We start from the raw sequence: 11,605 nt of genomic DNA on the forward strand, positions 1-11,605 counted from the left end.
GTGGTGAAGAGCTAGATAGCCACACCACAAGAGCACGGTCGCCTCCGGTCGCCTCCTGCGTAAGAGCCGGTGCTCTGAGTTCGATACACCAGGATGCCAATCTCTGCTCTGCCACTTGTTAGCGTGTGACGTTGGGCGATTCATCGAGTTCCTCTGAGCCTCAGTTTCCTTGTTTATAGAATAGGGATAATTACAGTACCTTCCGCATAGAGTTGAGCATTGAAAAAGAAAGTACCTTTGAAGCACTTAGGAAGGAGCCTCACAGGGAGTAAGTACTCAGTTAACGTTAGCTTTGCTGCTGGCATTGTCACTGCTGTTGATACTTCTTCTGTCGGGTTCCTACACTGGCTCATCCAATCTGCTCATCCTGTAATAGGTTATGCGAATTGACTTCATCTGCCTGCCTCTGCCTCCCCATAGCCTGCCTCCTTCTGCTTGTGGTCTAGGTGGGGGGATAAGACCAAAGAACCTCAGAAAACTAGGAACAAAAAAGCCTATATTTTGTGTTAAAGGTACCACTCCCCTTTTCTCATAAACTTTGTTTTCCCAATTATAGCACCATGGGTTACCTCACAAGGAACTCAACACACCTCCAGCAAGATGCCAGCTGTCACTGGCACGTCTGAGGCTCTGCAGCCTACAGGCTCTTCATCAGGACCTGGGACCACATCTCCTGCCAGGGGACCCACAAGCTCCAACACTCATCTGGAGTCAACTGTCCCCCAAGGCTCCAGTATCCCTTCTCCCACCTCAGTAATTCCAGTAGGTGTGGGACAGGTGAGAGAGCCCAGAGTCGGAGAGAAGGGACTCCAGGAAGAGCATTTCTACTCTTCCCTCCTCAGGGCACCTGGGGGTGCTGTGAGGAGCTGCCATCATTCACTCACCCTCTCTGGCTTTGCTGGACTCTGGCGTAGACAGCAGGATAGCCAGTAACACACCTGGCTCTCCAACTCCAGCCGGCCACACTCCCAGCTTGCCCGCAATTCCTTATTTGGTGTCACCCACCCAAGGGAGGGAGGGAGAAGGCAAAGACAAGACCTTGTCAGGCTCAGCCTGACCCTTAATCCCAGTGGCTTCTTCCAGATACAGTGCGATTCTCCCGAAAAGCTGAATGAGAAGATGCTCGTCCTGAACGTCTCGAAAACTGATGTCTCGAAAACCAACATCTGTGTGAGTACCTTGCTCATCTGAGCCCCACTCTGATCTACATCCCCAAAACGCGGTTTAGCAGCAGGGTCATGGAAGGTGGAAGGGAATGAAGTGTTCCTTCCAGAAAGGAGCAGAGAGATGTTTTCATTTTCCTGCTCTTGTTTTTTCCTAGTAGGACAGGACATGGTCCCTTCCCATCTTATGGAGGGTCAGAGCCAGGCTCAGACTTCTCTAAGGGAAGCCCCGCCCTCAGGGCTGCTGCAGGGCCAGAAATCTGGGCTTTCACTTATGAGAGTCTGGAGACCCCAATCCTGGTTCCTGTTTGCTTCTAGTTCAGGATGTGACTTTTAAGTCGATCTCTTTGGGCTTCAGAGGCCTCAGTTGAAAATGACAGGCTTAGTCTGCCTAACTCTCCCTGTTCTAAAAGTCTGTGGTTTTATATTTCCTGGTCCATGTGTTATCTGATGGCCACCCTCTAACCTAGGGGAGCTGTTGCCGACAGTTGTCCTTCCCTTCAGGGGGAGTTGTTTGTGTGTTGTTTGGGGGAGGTGGCGTCAGCACGTGCGTGAGTAAGTTTGCATGTGTAGCAGTGTGTCCACTGCCTTCAGACTGCCAGTCTCCCTAGGATTAAGGGCTTTAGTCTGGGGATGTCTGCCGCAGAGCTTAGTCTTAGTAGCTGAGGCCTGAGTGAGTGCTGGTGACGGATGGCTCACTGCTGCCCTCTCCAGGTCAGTGGCTATTTTGGCAAACACCCCTGGGAACTAGAATAGGATGGAAAACTTGGGTTTATAGTACTTTTATACCACCTATTTTCTGCAATTGTTTCCTTTTGGGTGTCCATTTTGCTGGAATTTTCCAAGTGAACTATAGAAAAGCTAGAGTTTTAAAAGGGAGCAGTGTTCCCCTAGGGTTGGGCTTATTGGACAAGGTAAGAATCACACTGATGCTTGCTCGGCCTTTCCTTCGGCTCTCTTTTTGGCTGAAACTTGGCAGGGGTGTGTTTGGGTGGTAAGAAGTGTTCTTTTCCTTCGCTGTGAATGGAAAGAGGAAAGCCCTGGATCTTTACCTGGTAGCAGGTTGGGGAATTGGCAAGCCTAAGGAAATTCCAGGTAGAAACCCAAGGGATGGTTTGTGGGACAAGCCAGATGGAGTCCTTTTCTTCATCTCCGTACCCCTATTCTAAACTCTGGTCAGAGACACATCAGTTTGGGGTGTCTCTGGATGATGTGGCCGGGCTGGGTAAAAGCTGCCCACACTTTGCTTCCTCACCCTCAGCCCTAAAGCCAGCCAGCCAGCCACACTCCTTCTGCTGAGAAATACAGAAGACTCCCGTCTAAGACGTCCCCGTGCATCTTCAAGATACTCCCAATTTCCCCTGTGCAGTGATGGCCTCGCCTTTCTCCCGTCAGCCTGTTTATGGTTTCAGGGTCTTAGCCTAGGGAACGGGCACATGTGTTTCGACTTTGGGACGGATAACCTTGAGCTGAGAGCCAGGGCTTCCCCTCCTGAGGTCTTTGAACTCAGCATCAAGGGCTGGCAAATGGTAGGTTCAGAGAGGACTGGCCTCTTCCCCACTGGCAGTGCCTCCTCAGGTCCTTCTGGGGAGAGCGATGATGGGGGGCAGGAGGTCGTGATCCTTAAGGAGCTCTGAGGGAGAAAGCGGCACCAGGGCGAATGGTATTGCTCAACCACGACGAGATAAACAGGATAAGGAGACTAGGGGGAGAGCTCCACGTGAGGCAGAGAAGGCAGGGGCTGGCCCAGGAGGACAGCACATAACTCACCACTCCTGGCAGGCCTGGGAATGGCACCAGCTGTGGCTGGAGAAGGGAGTAAGTTCACAGCCGGCAACAGTGTTCTCCTGACCTTAGCTTCAAAGGGTGGCTCCACAAGCCTAGGCTGCTGTCACGATCCCTGAGGAATTACCTGCGGTCTCTCCACAACAGAATGCGACCGCTTCGAACGACAAACTGATCACACTTTTGTGCCGAGCAGCAAAAGCCTCCTTCAACCCAGCGCAAGATCAGTGCCACATACAGCTGGCACCTGTTCCAGAAATCCAGGCAGTGGCGATCAAACAAATCACTATCTGCAGTGAGTTGAGGGTGGGGGTGGGGTGGGCGGGGGGTGGGGGTTGAGGCCTGTGTGGGGTGGGAATGGGGCAGGAGGTGCAAGAGCACAAGGATGGGTCAGTTGTCAACCCCTGGCCACCCGAGAGAGACACCACTCAGGGGACTGAGATTCAGGATGTCCTCCTTTGTCCCTTACCACATCACCCTGAGCTAGACCACTGAAGCGGCATCTCTCCGTCTCCCCCTCAGCAAAACTCTTTCCCACGGACGTTTATGAATTGCTGAAAGACAAATGGGATGACCTAAAAGAGGTAAGTGGATGCCCCCCATGTGCTGGGACAGACTGGGTCAGGAGCCTGTCCCTTGGAAGTCCACGGTTCCCCGGGTCCACTGTCTCTCATTGTCGAGGAACCTCTGATTTGCAAGCCTCTAGAAGATAGGAGGATAAGAGGGGACAGCAGGGTGGTAGAGTGGGTTCCCCCCTAAACCCCTAGTGGAAGAGCTCATAAGTGAACGGGAGTTCTGAGAGAGGGTGACCTGGAACCTGTTTTCTGCCACGTAACTTTCTCCTTCCTGGCCAGGTGGGAGTCAATGACATGCAGTTTGAGGGTCAAGGACCACCAGAAGAGACCGAGGACCGGTTCAGCATGCCCCTCATCATCACTATTGTCTGCATGGCATCCTTCTTGCTCCTGGTCGCGGCCCTTTATGGCTGCTGCCACCAGCGCCTCTCCCAGAGGAAGGACCAGGTGAGGACTTCATTCCACTAGCCGGGAAGCAGTCCAGTTCACTGGATGACTCTCACCCCGTTATTCCCATATTAGAGAAAAGCGAGGGGGCCGTGGGCCCTTTCTGATAGGCAGAGGTCATCCCTTATAGGAAGTGGAAACTTGCCTGGAAAATTAAAGAGGCAGCGTGGTGAAAGGGAAGAGCATGGGCTTTGGAGTCAGGGAGACTTGGGTTAAGCCCTAGCTCTGCCTCTCATTATCTGGGTGACCTTGAGCCACGTCATAATCTCTGAGCGTCAGGCTTCTCATCTGCATAGTGGGCATCATATCCCCCTTGCAGAGTTGCTCTGAGGATCCATTGCTATAAATGGGCTGAGGCATACCTGTCTAACCAGAAGTTCTTTCATTTACCTTAATAGAATTCCCTCATTATGGTTCCACCCTGACCCATGGTTCTCAACCCCAGCTGCACACTGTGGAGAGTTTTAGGAAAAAAAAATACCCATGCTTACCTTCCTCACATACCAACTGAAACAGAATTTCTGGATCAGTATATTCGTTAAAAGCTTCCTGGGGGACTGTCTTGTGCCACCTAGGTTGTATCTTAGGTAAAAATGGAGAGAAAGTACTATCTCTAGATAGTTCCCATCTGCAGCAGAGATAGCTAGAAGCTGTGCTGTACCCATCTTGCTCAGGCTTAGAGGAGAGGTCCTCAGTCACTCGGCCAGAGGAAAGTCATTTTCTTACAGTTCGTTCCAGTTCAGTGCAGCAGGGTGAGGAGGGTCCCGGAGAGGAAGGTTTGGTGGGGAAGGAATGGAGGAAAGAGGAGATTGGAGGACTCTGGAGGACAAAGTCCGTCTCCACTGATGTCACGGATTTGCCACCAGGGCAAAGGTGAAGCGAGCTGGGCATTTTAGGACGTGGGGCAAGTTCTTATCTCAGACTAGCCCCGAGGCAGGCCAGTAGTCAGGAAGGCCTCCAGGACCACCTGTTGTTCACCTTAGCCAAATCGGGGTTCCTGGATTATAGGGGTACAGGTGTAATATTAAGGCTACAGCAAGGCTAACAGCCCTCAAAAATTACCCCTTTTTCTTGGGTCATCTCCCTTACTCTAGCAACGACTAACAGAGGAGCTACAGACGGTGGAGAATGGTTACCACGACAATCCAACCCTGGAAGTGATGGAGACCTCATCAGAGATGCAGGAGAAAAAGGTGGTCAGCCTTAATGGGGAGCTGGGGGACAGCTGGATCGTCCCCCTGGACAACCTGACCAAGGATGACCTAGAGGAGGAGGAAGACACACACCTCTAATCAGGTCTGCTGGCGGCCTCCGACGGTGCACAGAGCTCCAGCCCAAGCGCCTCAAGTGCCATGTGGACAGGGGAGGAAAATCCTTCCCCTTCGAGGGAAAGACTGGGGAGGGAGAGCAGACTCGGAGGGTTCCCTCCCCCCAGTCCCCACAGGCCTTAATTTTTCCCTTTTCAAGCTGAACAAATCACACTCTGTGTAGAATCCTCTTGTAAAATAACCCACTAGTGCCTGAGCTCAGTGCTGCTGGGAGATCAGGAGAGAGCCATCCAGGGGACTTTAGAGACCATCTAATAGAATCCCTTCATTTCACAGATGAGATGACTGAGGCCTAAAGAAGGTAAAGTCAAGTTCACACAGCCACTGGGTGACAGACTCAGGATGAAAACAGAGATCCTTCATTCAGTGCAGGCCCATTGCCACCATGCCACACTGCCGTGATCACCTATGCCCTCCCTCCAGAGCTGCCCTGGGCAGGGGGGATGAAGCTGCCAGTCAGTGGCTGGGATGGAGGGGAAAGCAGGGCCAGACCCTGTCGCAGTGGGATCTGATTACTTGAAAGGATAGGTCCCGTTTTCTGTCTGTCTCCTATGCCAGCCTTGTCTGCCAATGTTCCTGTCCTCTTTGTTCTCCCCCTTCCCTTCACTCAGTTTTCACTCCCACTCTGTCCCAGGGCCCCTGGAGTCTAGTTTCCTGGCATGTGCTTATGAGATTGGGACTGACAGAGCACACAAGGCTCCCAGTGTCAGGTCTGCACATGGGTCCATCTACAGGTAAAGAGAGAAAGGGAAGCCTTTCCTCCCAGGGTGGGTCCCGGCCCACCTCCAAGGCACTCCTTGAACAGACTCCCCGAGTGCTGCTTTGGTCTCCCATTCCCACCGGGGACTAAGGTCTGCAGCAGCTATTGAAGGCCAGGTGTTCCTATTTCGTTGTCACTGCTCAGCCGATGCGATGGGGTGAAGACCCCAGCTCGGTCATCCCCGAGATCCAGCGTGAAAGAGCAGCTTTAGGACAGAGCTTCCTGGTGCCCAGTCAGCAGAGAGGTGTCTGAATAGACAATTGATTGAAACAGCAGGAAGGATAGGCTTCACTTGCCATATCATAGGAAATTCAGGGGCTTTGCAGGTTGCTGAGAGTTTTGTCTTCTTTTTTAATCCAGAACTCTGCTGCCAAAGGCCAAAGCTCACATCGTTGAGACATTTTCAGTTAGATTCCATTCTTCTGTGCACTGGGCAAGAAAGGCCTAGATGCATGCAAGGTGCATAAGAGGCAGCCTGGGGTCCTGGCCTTCTATTCCCAGTGACCTCTCACTGTCGGGGCACGGAGCTAGTTAGGTCTTGCTGTGTCCCCTCCTCTGTATTCCTAGTGGGGCTGGCTGCCCAGCGCTCCTGTAGGTTCTGGTGGCATCTCAGGGAAACAAAATGCTGACTGTTGCCCAGTGGAGGGGTTTTGAGGGAGCTCAGCAGGTAGCTGCTATGTAGACTGCAACTGAGGACTGGGCATAGTGAGGTTTCATCTGATTTTCTGAGAAGAAGGAATCCTGTGTGGAATTTTGAACTCTGCCCATGTTCTCTATTGTTCCTGGGCATAAATTCCCTGGATCCTACTAGGAAGATACTTAGGAGAATGAAAATGGTCACTTCAGGGCAAAAAGCCAGACCCCTAGAACCTAGGGGCAGTCTGAGCTGCAACAGTTCTGATAAAATAGGCTATCTAGTTTGGGATAGGTTATTTTTTTTAAAGGAGAGGATCTCAAGAGGAAGATCTATGTCCTTCCTTTGCTGCCTAATTCCCTCTTCATAGCCTTTAGCCATTTGATACCTAGGAGAAAAGGAAGGCCAGAGGTTCAAGTAGGACCCATGAATTTCCCAAGAGCTAGAAAGATGCTAAGCTAACAAGGATCCTAAAGTATTTGCCCTGATTCTCTACTATTTGGAGGTTGGCAGGATGGAGAATACCAGTTTGAGAGAAAATAGAAGAAATACTGTTTCACTGGGAAAAGATCTGTTTGCTTCTTTCCTACCCAGCATTTGGTTCTTTCTACCCATTCTATTGTGGCCACTGTGGGAGAGGCCAGACTAGATTGCTCCTTTGCTGATTCTGGGTCACATTCCAGCAGCTAGGTTTAGACAGAGAGAGCAAATATGTCTCTGCAAACCAATCAAAAGCCACAACCCCCAGGCCTCTTGGGGAGACAGATGGTGACTGGCAAGGACCAGAGAGTAAAAATTATGCTTGGTCAAGAGGAATAAATGTGGCTCTGTCCAGAGAGAACCTTGAAAAGCTTTGGGCTGGTTCAAAGGTTCCTTCTTTTGATGCATCCAAATTGTATTGCTCCAGCCTTTTAGGGCAACTTGCTTTGGCTTGCTCTTGACACTAGCTAGACAGCTATATCAAAGACCGTTATCGCCATGTATCTGTAAAGGTCATCTTCTTCCCACATCTTTACTGGGTTCTGAGGCTATCTGGTAATTCAGATTCTGGGGCTGAGAAGAAGAGAAGAGAACCAGGAACTCAGCATGACTTGAAACAAGTTACACCAGAGAGAGATTATAAACTCTATCTCAGTGGCACACTGGTTTCCCTAAACTTCATAAAAGACCAGAAGCCATGAATCTGATGACTGGACAAAATCCAGTGAGAAGCACACTGTTACGTGAGTGGGGAGAGACACAGCAATGCTTATGAATGGGGTACAGAATATTCTTTGCATCGTAGGACGAAGCACAGGTTTAATCTAGTCTAGACACAAGATTCTTCTTTCTCCTCTTGATAAGGAAAGCTAGCAGAAAGTTTACTTAAACCACTTCTTGAGCTTTCTCTTTTAGATAATATACTGGAGAAACTTTGGAAAACAAGTTCAAGCTGATATACATATACGTATTTTTTGATAATGTAAATACAACAGCCAAATGTTAATCCACCCTGCACTGCTCTGAGCGAGTATACTTTTAAAAAACATTTGTTAGCTAAGAGAGAAGGCTTTTTTTTTTCTCTAAACAGGAATGTAAATGTCTATTTTACTGGAAATAAATTTTTGTTTTTCTTTGATGAAAAATGAAATATAAGACAGGCTGATGACAAAGCGTCTGTCTTGCAGATTGGGCATTTTTATTTTTAAATATGATCCTCATCCCCTCTCCGTAAAGTCCCAGCATGTTACAGTAAGGGTTGGAGTCAATACGCACTGGTTGGAAAGTGACTCTCTAGTCATAGGGAGAGGGTTTTAGAACCCAGCCCAATCTTTTTTTAAAAAAAAAAACAGAGAAAGAGCCTGAAGCCCAGAAAAATAAAGTGACTTGGCCAAAATCACGTCTAGTGACAGAAACAGGCTTAAAACCTGGGTTGGAAGACCGTCCAGTGCTGTGTACCTCAGGAAGAATCAACAAATTAAGGACTGCTAATTAAGGGCAGGCACCAGAATGATAGAAAGGACAGAATTCCCTTCTGGAATCTGCAGCAAGGCTAGGGAGAGCATGAAGACAAAAATGGGAACCTTACTGGTCTTCTGTACTTCTGAGTTATTTAGGTCTAAGACTTAAACGAACAATTCTTTTCTGCTAAGAAGTTAAGTTCTGAATGAGCTTTTACATATAGATCTTCTGAGTAGGACTAAGGATCAAAGGGAACAAGACAGGGGGAAGGCAGGGGGGGCAAAAGTAAAGCAATGATGTCTTTCATCACTGTCATTAGCTGATTCACTCAGGTTTGGTGAAAACCCAACACTGAGTGAAAGGAGGGGATTACTATTTGCTCTGGGTCTTTTTTAAAATTAGTGAATGTTAAACAGTTTGCCCAGGAGACTGGGGGAGCATGTGTCTTAGTGGACAGGGGTCTAAAGTACACTGGAATTTACTGAGAAACTTGTTTGTAAAGACTGTACTTAATTATTGCCGTTTTCTTACAAAAATATATTTTGGAAAATTGTATACTGTCAATTAAAGTGCTTTTGTCTAAGCTGGTTCAAGTCCTAGTACTTTGCTCTGATTGGCTTCCATTCTTCACTTGTGCACGAGGCTCATCATTGAAGCCCCTGAGGACACAGTGCAGCAACCTCTGCTCTTAGTTATGCCTCTTAACTATGCAGGTCCAGACACAAAAGGAGAAGGACGGAAGCTGAAAGGAAAAAGGGGATCCACAAGTTCTCCAGATTATCTCAGGCTGCTCTAGTGATCATAACTGAAAGGGCCTCATTTCCCCTCACAACAGTTTTACCAATGCTTTACCCTCTTCCTTCCCTGTACTTTTGCCTCAGATAAAATTGTGACTCACCCACCACCAAAGATCCCAAGGGGGCTGCTGAACTCTGATCAGGTATGAAAACACTGGTGTAGAGACAAGGCAAATAAAAATACAAAAAATAAACGATTCTGTTCTGGCCCTGTTATGCCAATAAAAGGATCTGTTTACTTGTCAGAAGAAGCCTCTGCTTGTCCCTTACCTACAGACATAGTGAAGACGAAGGAGGTTCAGGAAAGGAATTGCTCAAAGACGATTCTGATTCTCTTCATCTCCTGCGGTGGTATTATCTATTGACATGTTTCTGCACTGCAAGAAGAAAACTTTATCATTCCCGACCTGCAGAAGGGAAACCGTCAGGTGAATCTGGTCCACATTCATAGTTGGTATACAACAGTCTCTTCTTGCCTGGCATCTTACAGTTCACAAAACATTTTTACACATCTTGTTTAGGAATTGTCACCACTCTACCAATAGGGAAATTGGGTACAGAGATTAAGGATTCTCTTTGAGATCACACAGCTACTTAAATGGTACTGCTAGGCCTTGAATCTACATCTTTTCCCTCTTGAGTCCTACATTCTTTTCTCAACACATTAATGCTCGAGTTCCATTAACAACAAAGTACGTTTATAGAATGCAACTACTGTTACAATATGATTTTCCTTTTATACAGCAGTTCTGAAAGCAGTTAACATCCTTAAGGGTGGGCCAGAGGTATTTTGAGGTTAACTTCAAGAGTATGCCAAGGATACAGAAAGGAGTACAAGTACCAGGAACTCAGGCAGGCCTCTGGCCATGCTCGAGGTACACTGTTCTAAGAAGAGAATAACTCACAGTTTATCGTGGTCACAAAGACCTAAGACTCCATTCTTTTCCTGAATAGGTCATTCCCCCTGCTCCCTGCCCTGCCAACCAAGAGGCTCTCTCAGTTGTCATTTTTAATTTGTTATGCCTCTGTCACTCATAACCCCCCCAATTTACAAGCTCCCTCCCAAACCACATATTTATTTTGAACCCCAAGGTCAAAAGATAAAGAATAGGACTGGCTACTATAATTAACAGGAATGATACTGAGATGGCTAGTTATTTTTCAATGACCTTGGCATTTTATAGATTAAAAAGTCACTGGGATCCTAGCAAACAGGATCTGCTGCCAACACTTACTTAAAATTGAGAGGAAGGCACAGGGGTTGAGACTGGGCCCAATGCTACACAGAAGTCACTGGTGGATGTGGAAATAAGCCTAGGATTCCTGACTCCTGCCCTGGGTTACCCATCCTTACAGCCCAAGTTCAGAGGGCAGGTATACAACATGTGCTATAGACATTACCAAGTGTCCTAATCTCCCCTTTTAGGTTTTGCCAAACATCAAACTTACGAGCACAGCGGTGGCCAGACCACTTCTCCTATAGCTTTTCTCTCTTTCTTCCTTGTAATGTTTCGGGAAAAGATATAACTGACCGCCTTTGCTTTTCCTAGGTGAGAGCCCAATGGGAGGAAAGTCACACTCACTTGACGTGGGAGCAGCTGGCATCTCAACTGTGTTAAATACAAAGCCCTCTTTGCTTATTGCTCCCTTCCCACCAGATGACAAATACATCAAGGGAGAGGAGGTGATGACCCACATTTCCATCCTTTTGAGTTAATTCTCTGGAGGATTAACCCAGGAAAGGCCAATTCCTTACCTTATCACTGCACATCGTTTTCCTGTTTTGAACACAAAGAAATGTTACTTGTGGGCCATGCTCAAAGCACACTCTAGAAATGAAAGCTATGCGGTAAGATGGATTATTTGATTTGTAAAGTGAGAAAACGTAATCCCTACTTTGAATAAAATCATTTGACAACTAACTTACTGCAGAATGCAGGGTCACACACAAAGCCCAAGAATATGTAAATCAGATCAGGAGATGAAAAGGGCCAAGAGGAGAGCTCCTTGTTATTGAGAGTCGGTCTGGAAAGCTCACACAACTCAACCCGGACAATCAATTATCTTTGTTTGGCATATTTCTGAGTTTAGTTTTTTTCAAGGTTCAGCCCTTACAATTTCTTTCCTTCTTTGGGGACAGGGATCCAGAATTTTCCCAATCTCTGCAACACCTCC

At 47.9% G+C, this 11,605-nt stretch overlaps 1 protein-coding gene across 1 annotated transcript in view; it reads left to right on the top strand.

Moving 5' to 3' along the window:
- PODXL (podocalyxin like) overlaps positions 1 to 9,226 on the top strand; it is a 42,042-nt gene extending 32,816 nt beyond the window's left edge. The window contains exons 3-8 of the mRNA XM_032642162.1: positions 557 to 777; positions 1,084 to 1,170; positions 3,096 to 3,243; positions 3,471 to 3,532; positions 3,803 to 3,970; positions 5,065 to 9,226. Coding sequence (XP_032498053.1) covers positions 557 to 777; positions 1,084 to 1,170; positions 3,096 to 3,243; positions 3,471 to 3,532; positions 3,803 to 3,970; positions 5,065 to 5,262 — 884 coding nt within the window. The 3' untranslated portion in view covers positions 5,263 to 9,226. The remainder of the gene's footprint in view (positions 1 to 556; positions 778 to 1,083; positions 1,171 to 3,095; positions 3,244 to 3,470; positions 3,533 to 3,802; positions 3,971 to 5,064) is intronic.
- The last annotated feature ends 2,379 nt before the right edge of the window (positions 9,227 to 11,605 follow it).

Source organism: Phocoena sinus, chromosome 9 (genome assembly GCF_008692025.1).
Source record: "Phocoena sinus isolate mPhoSin1 chromosome 9, mPhoSin1.pri, whole genome shotgun sequence".
Taxonomy (NCBI): domain Eukaryota; kingdom Metazoa; phylum Chordata; class Mammalia; order Artiodactyla; family Phocoenidae; genus Phocoena; species Phocoena sinus.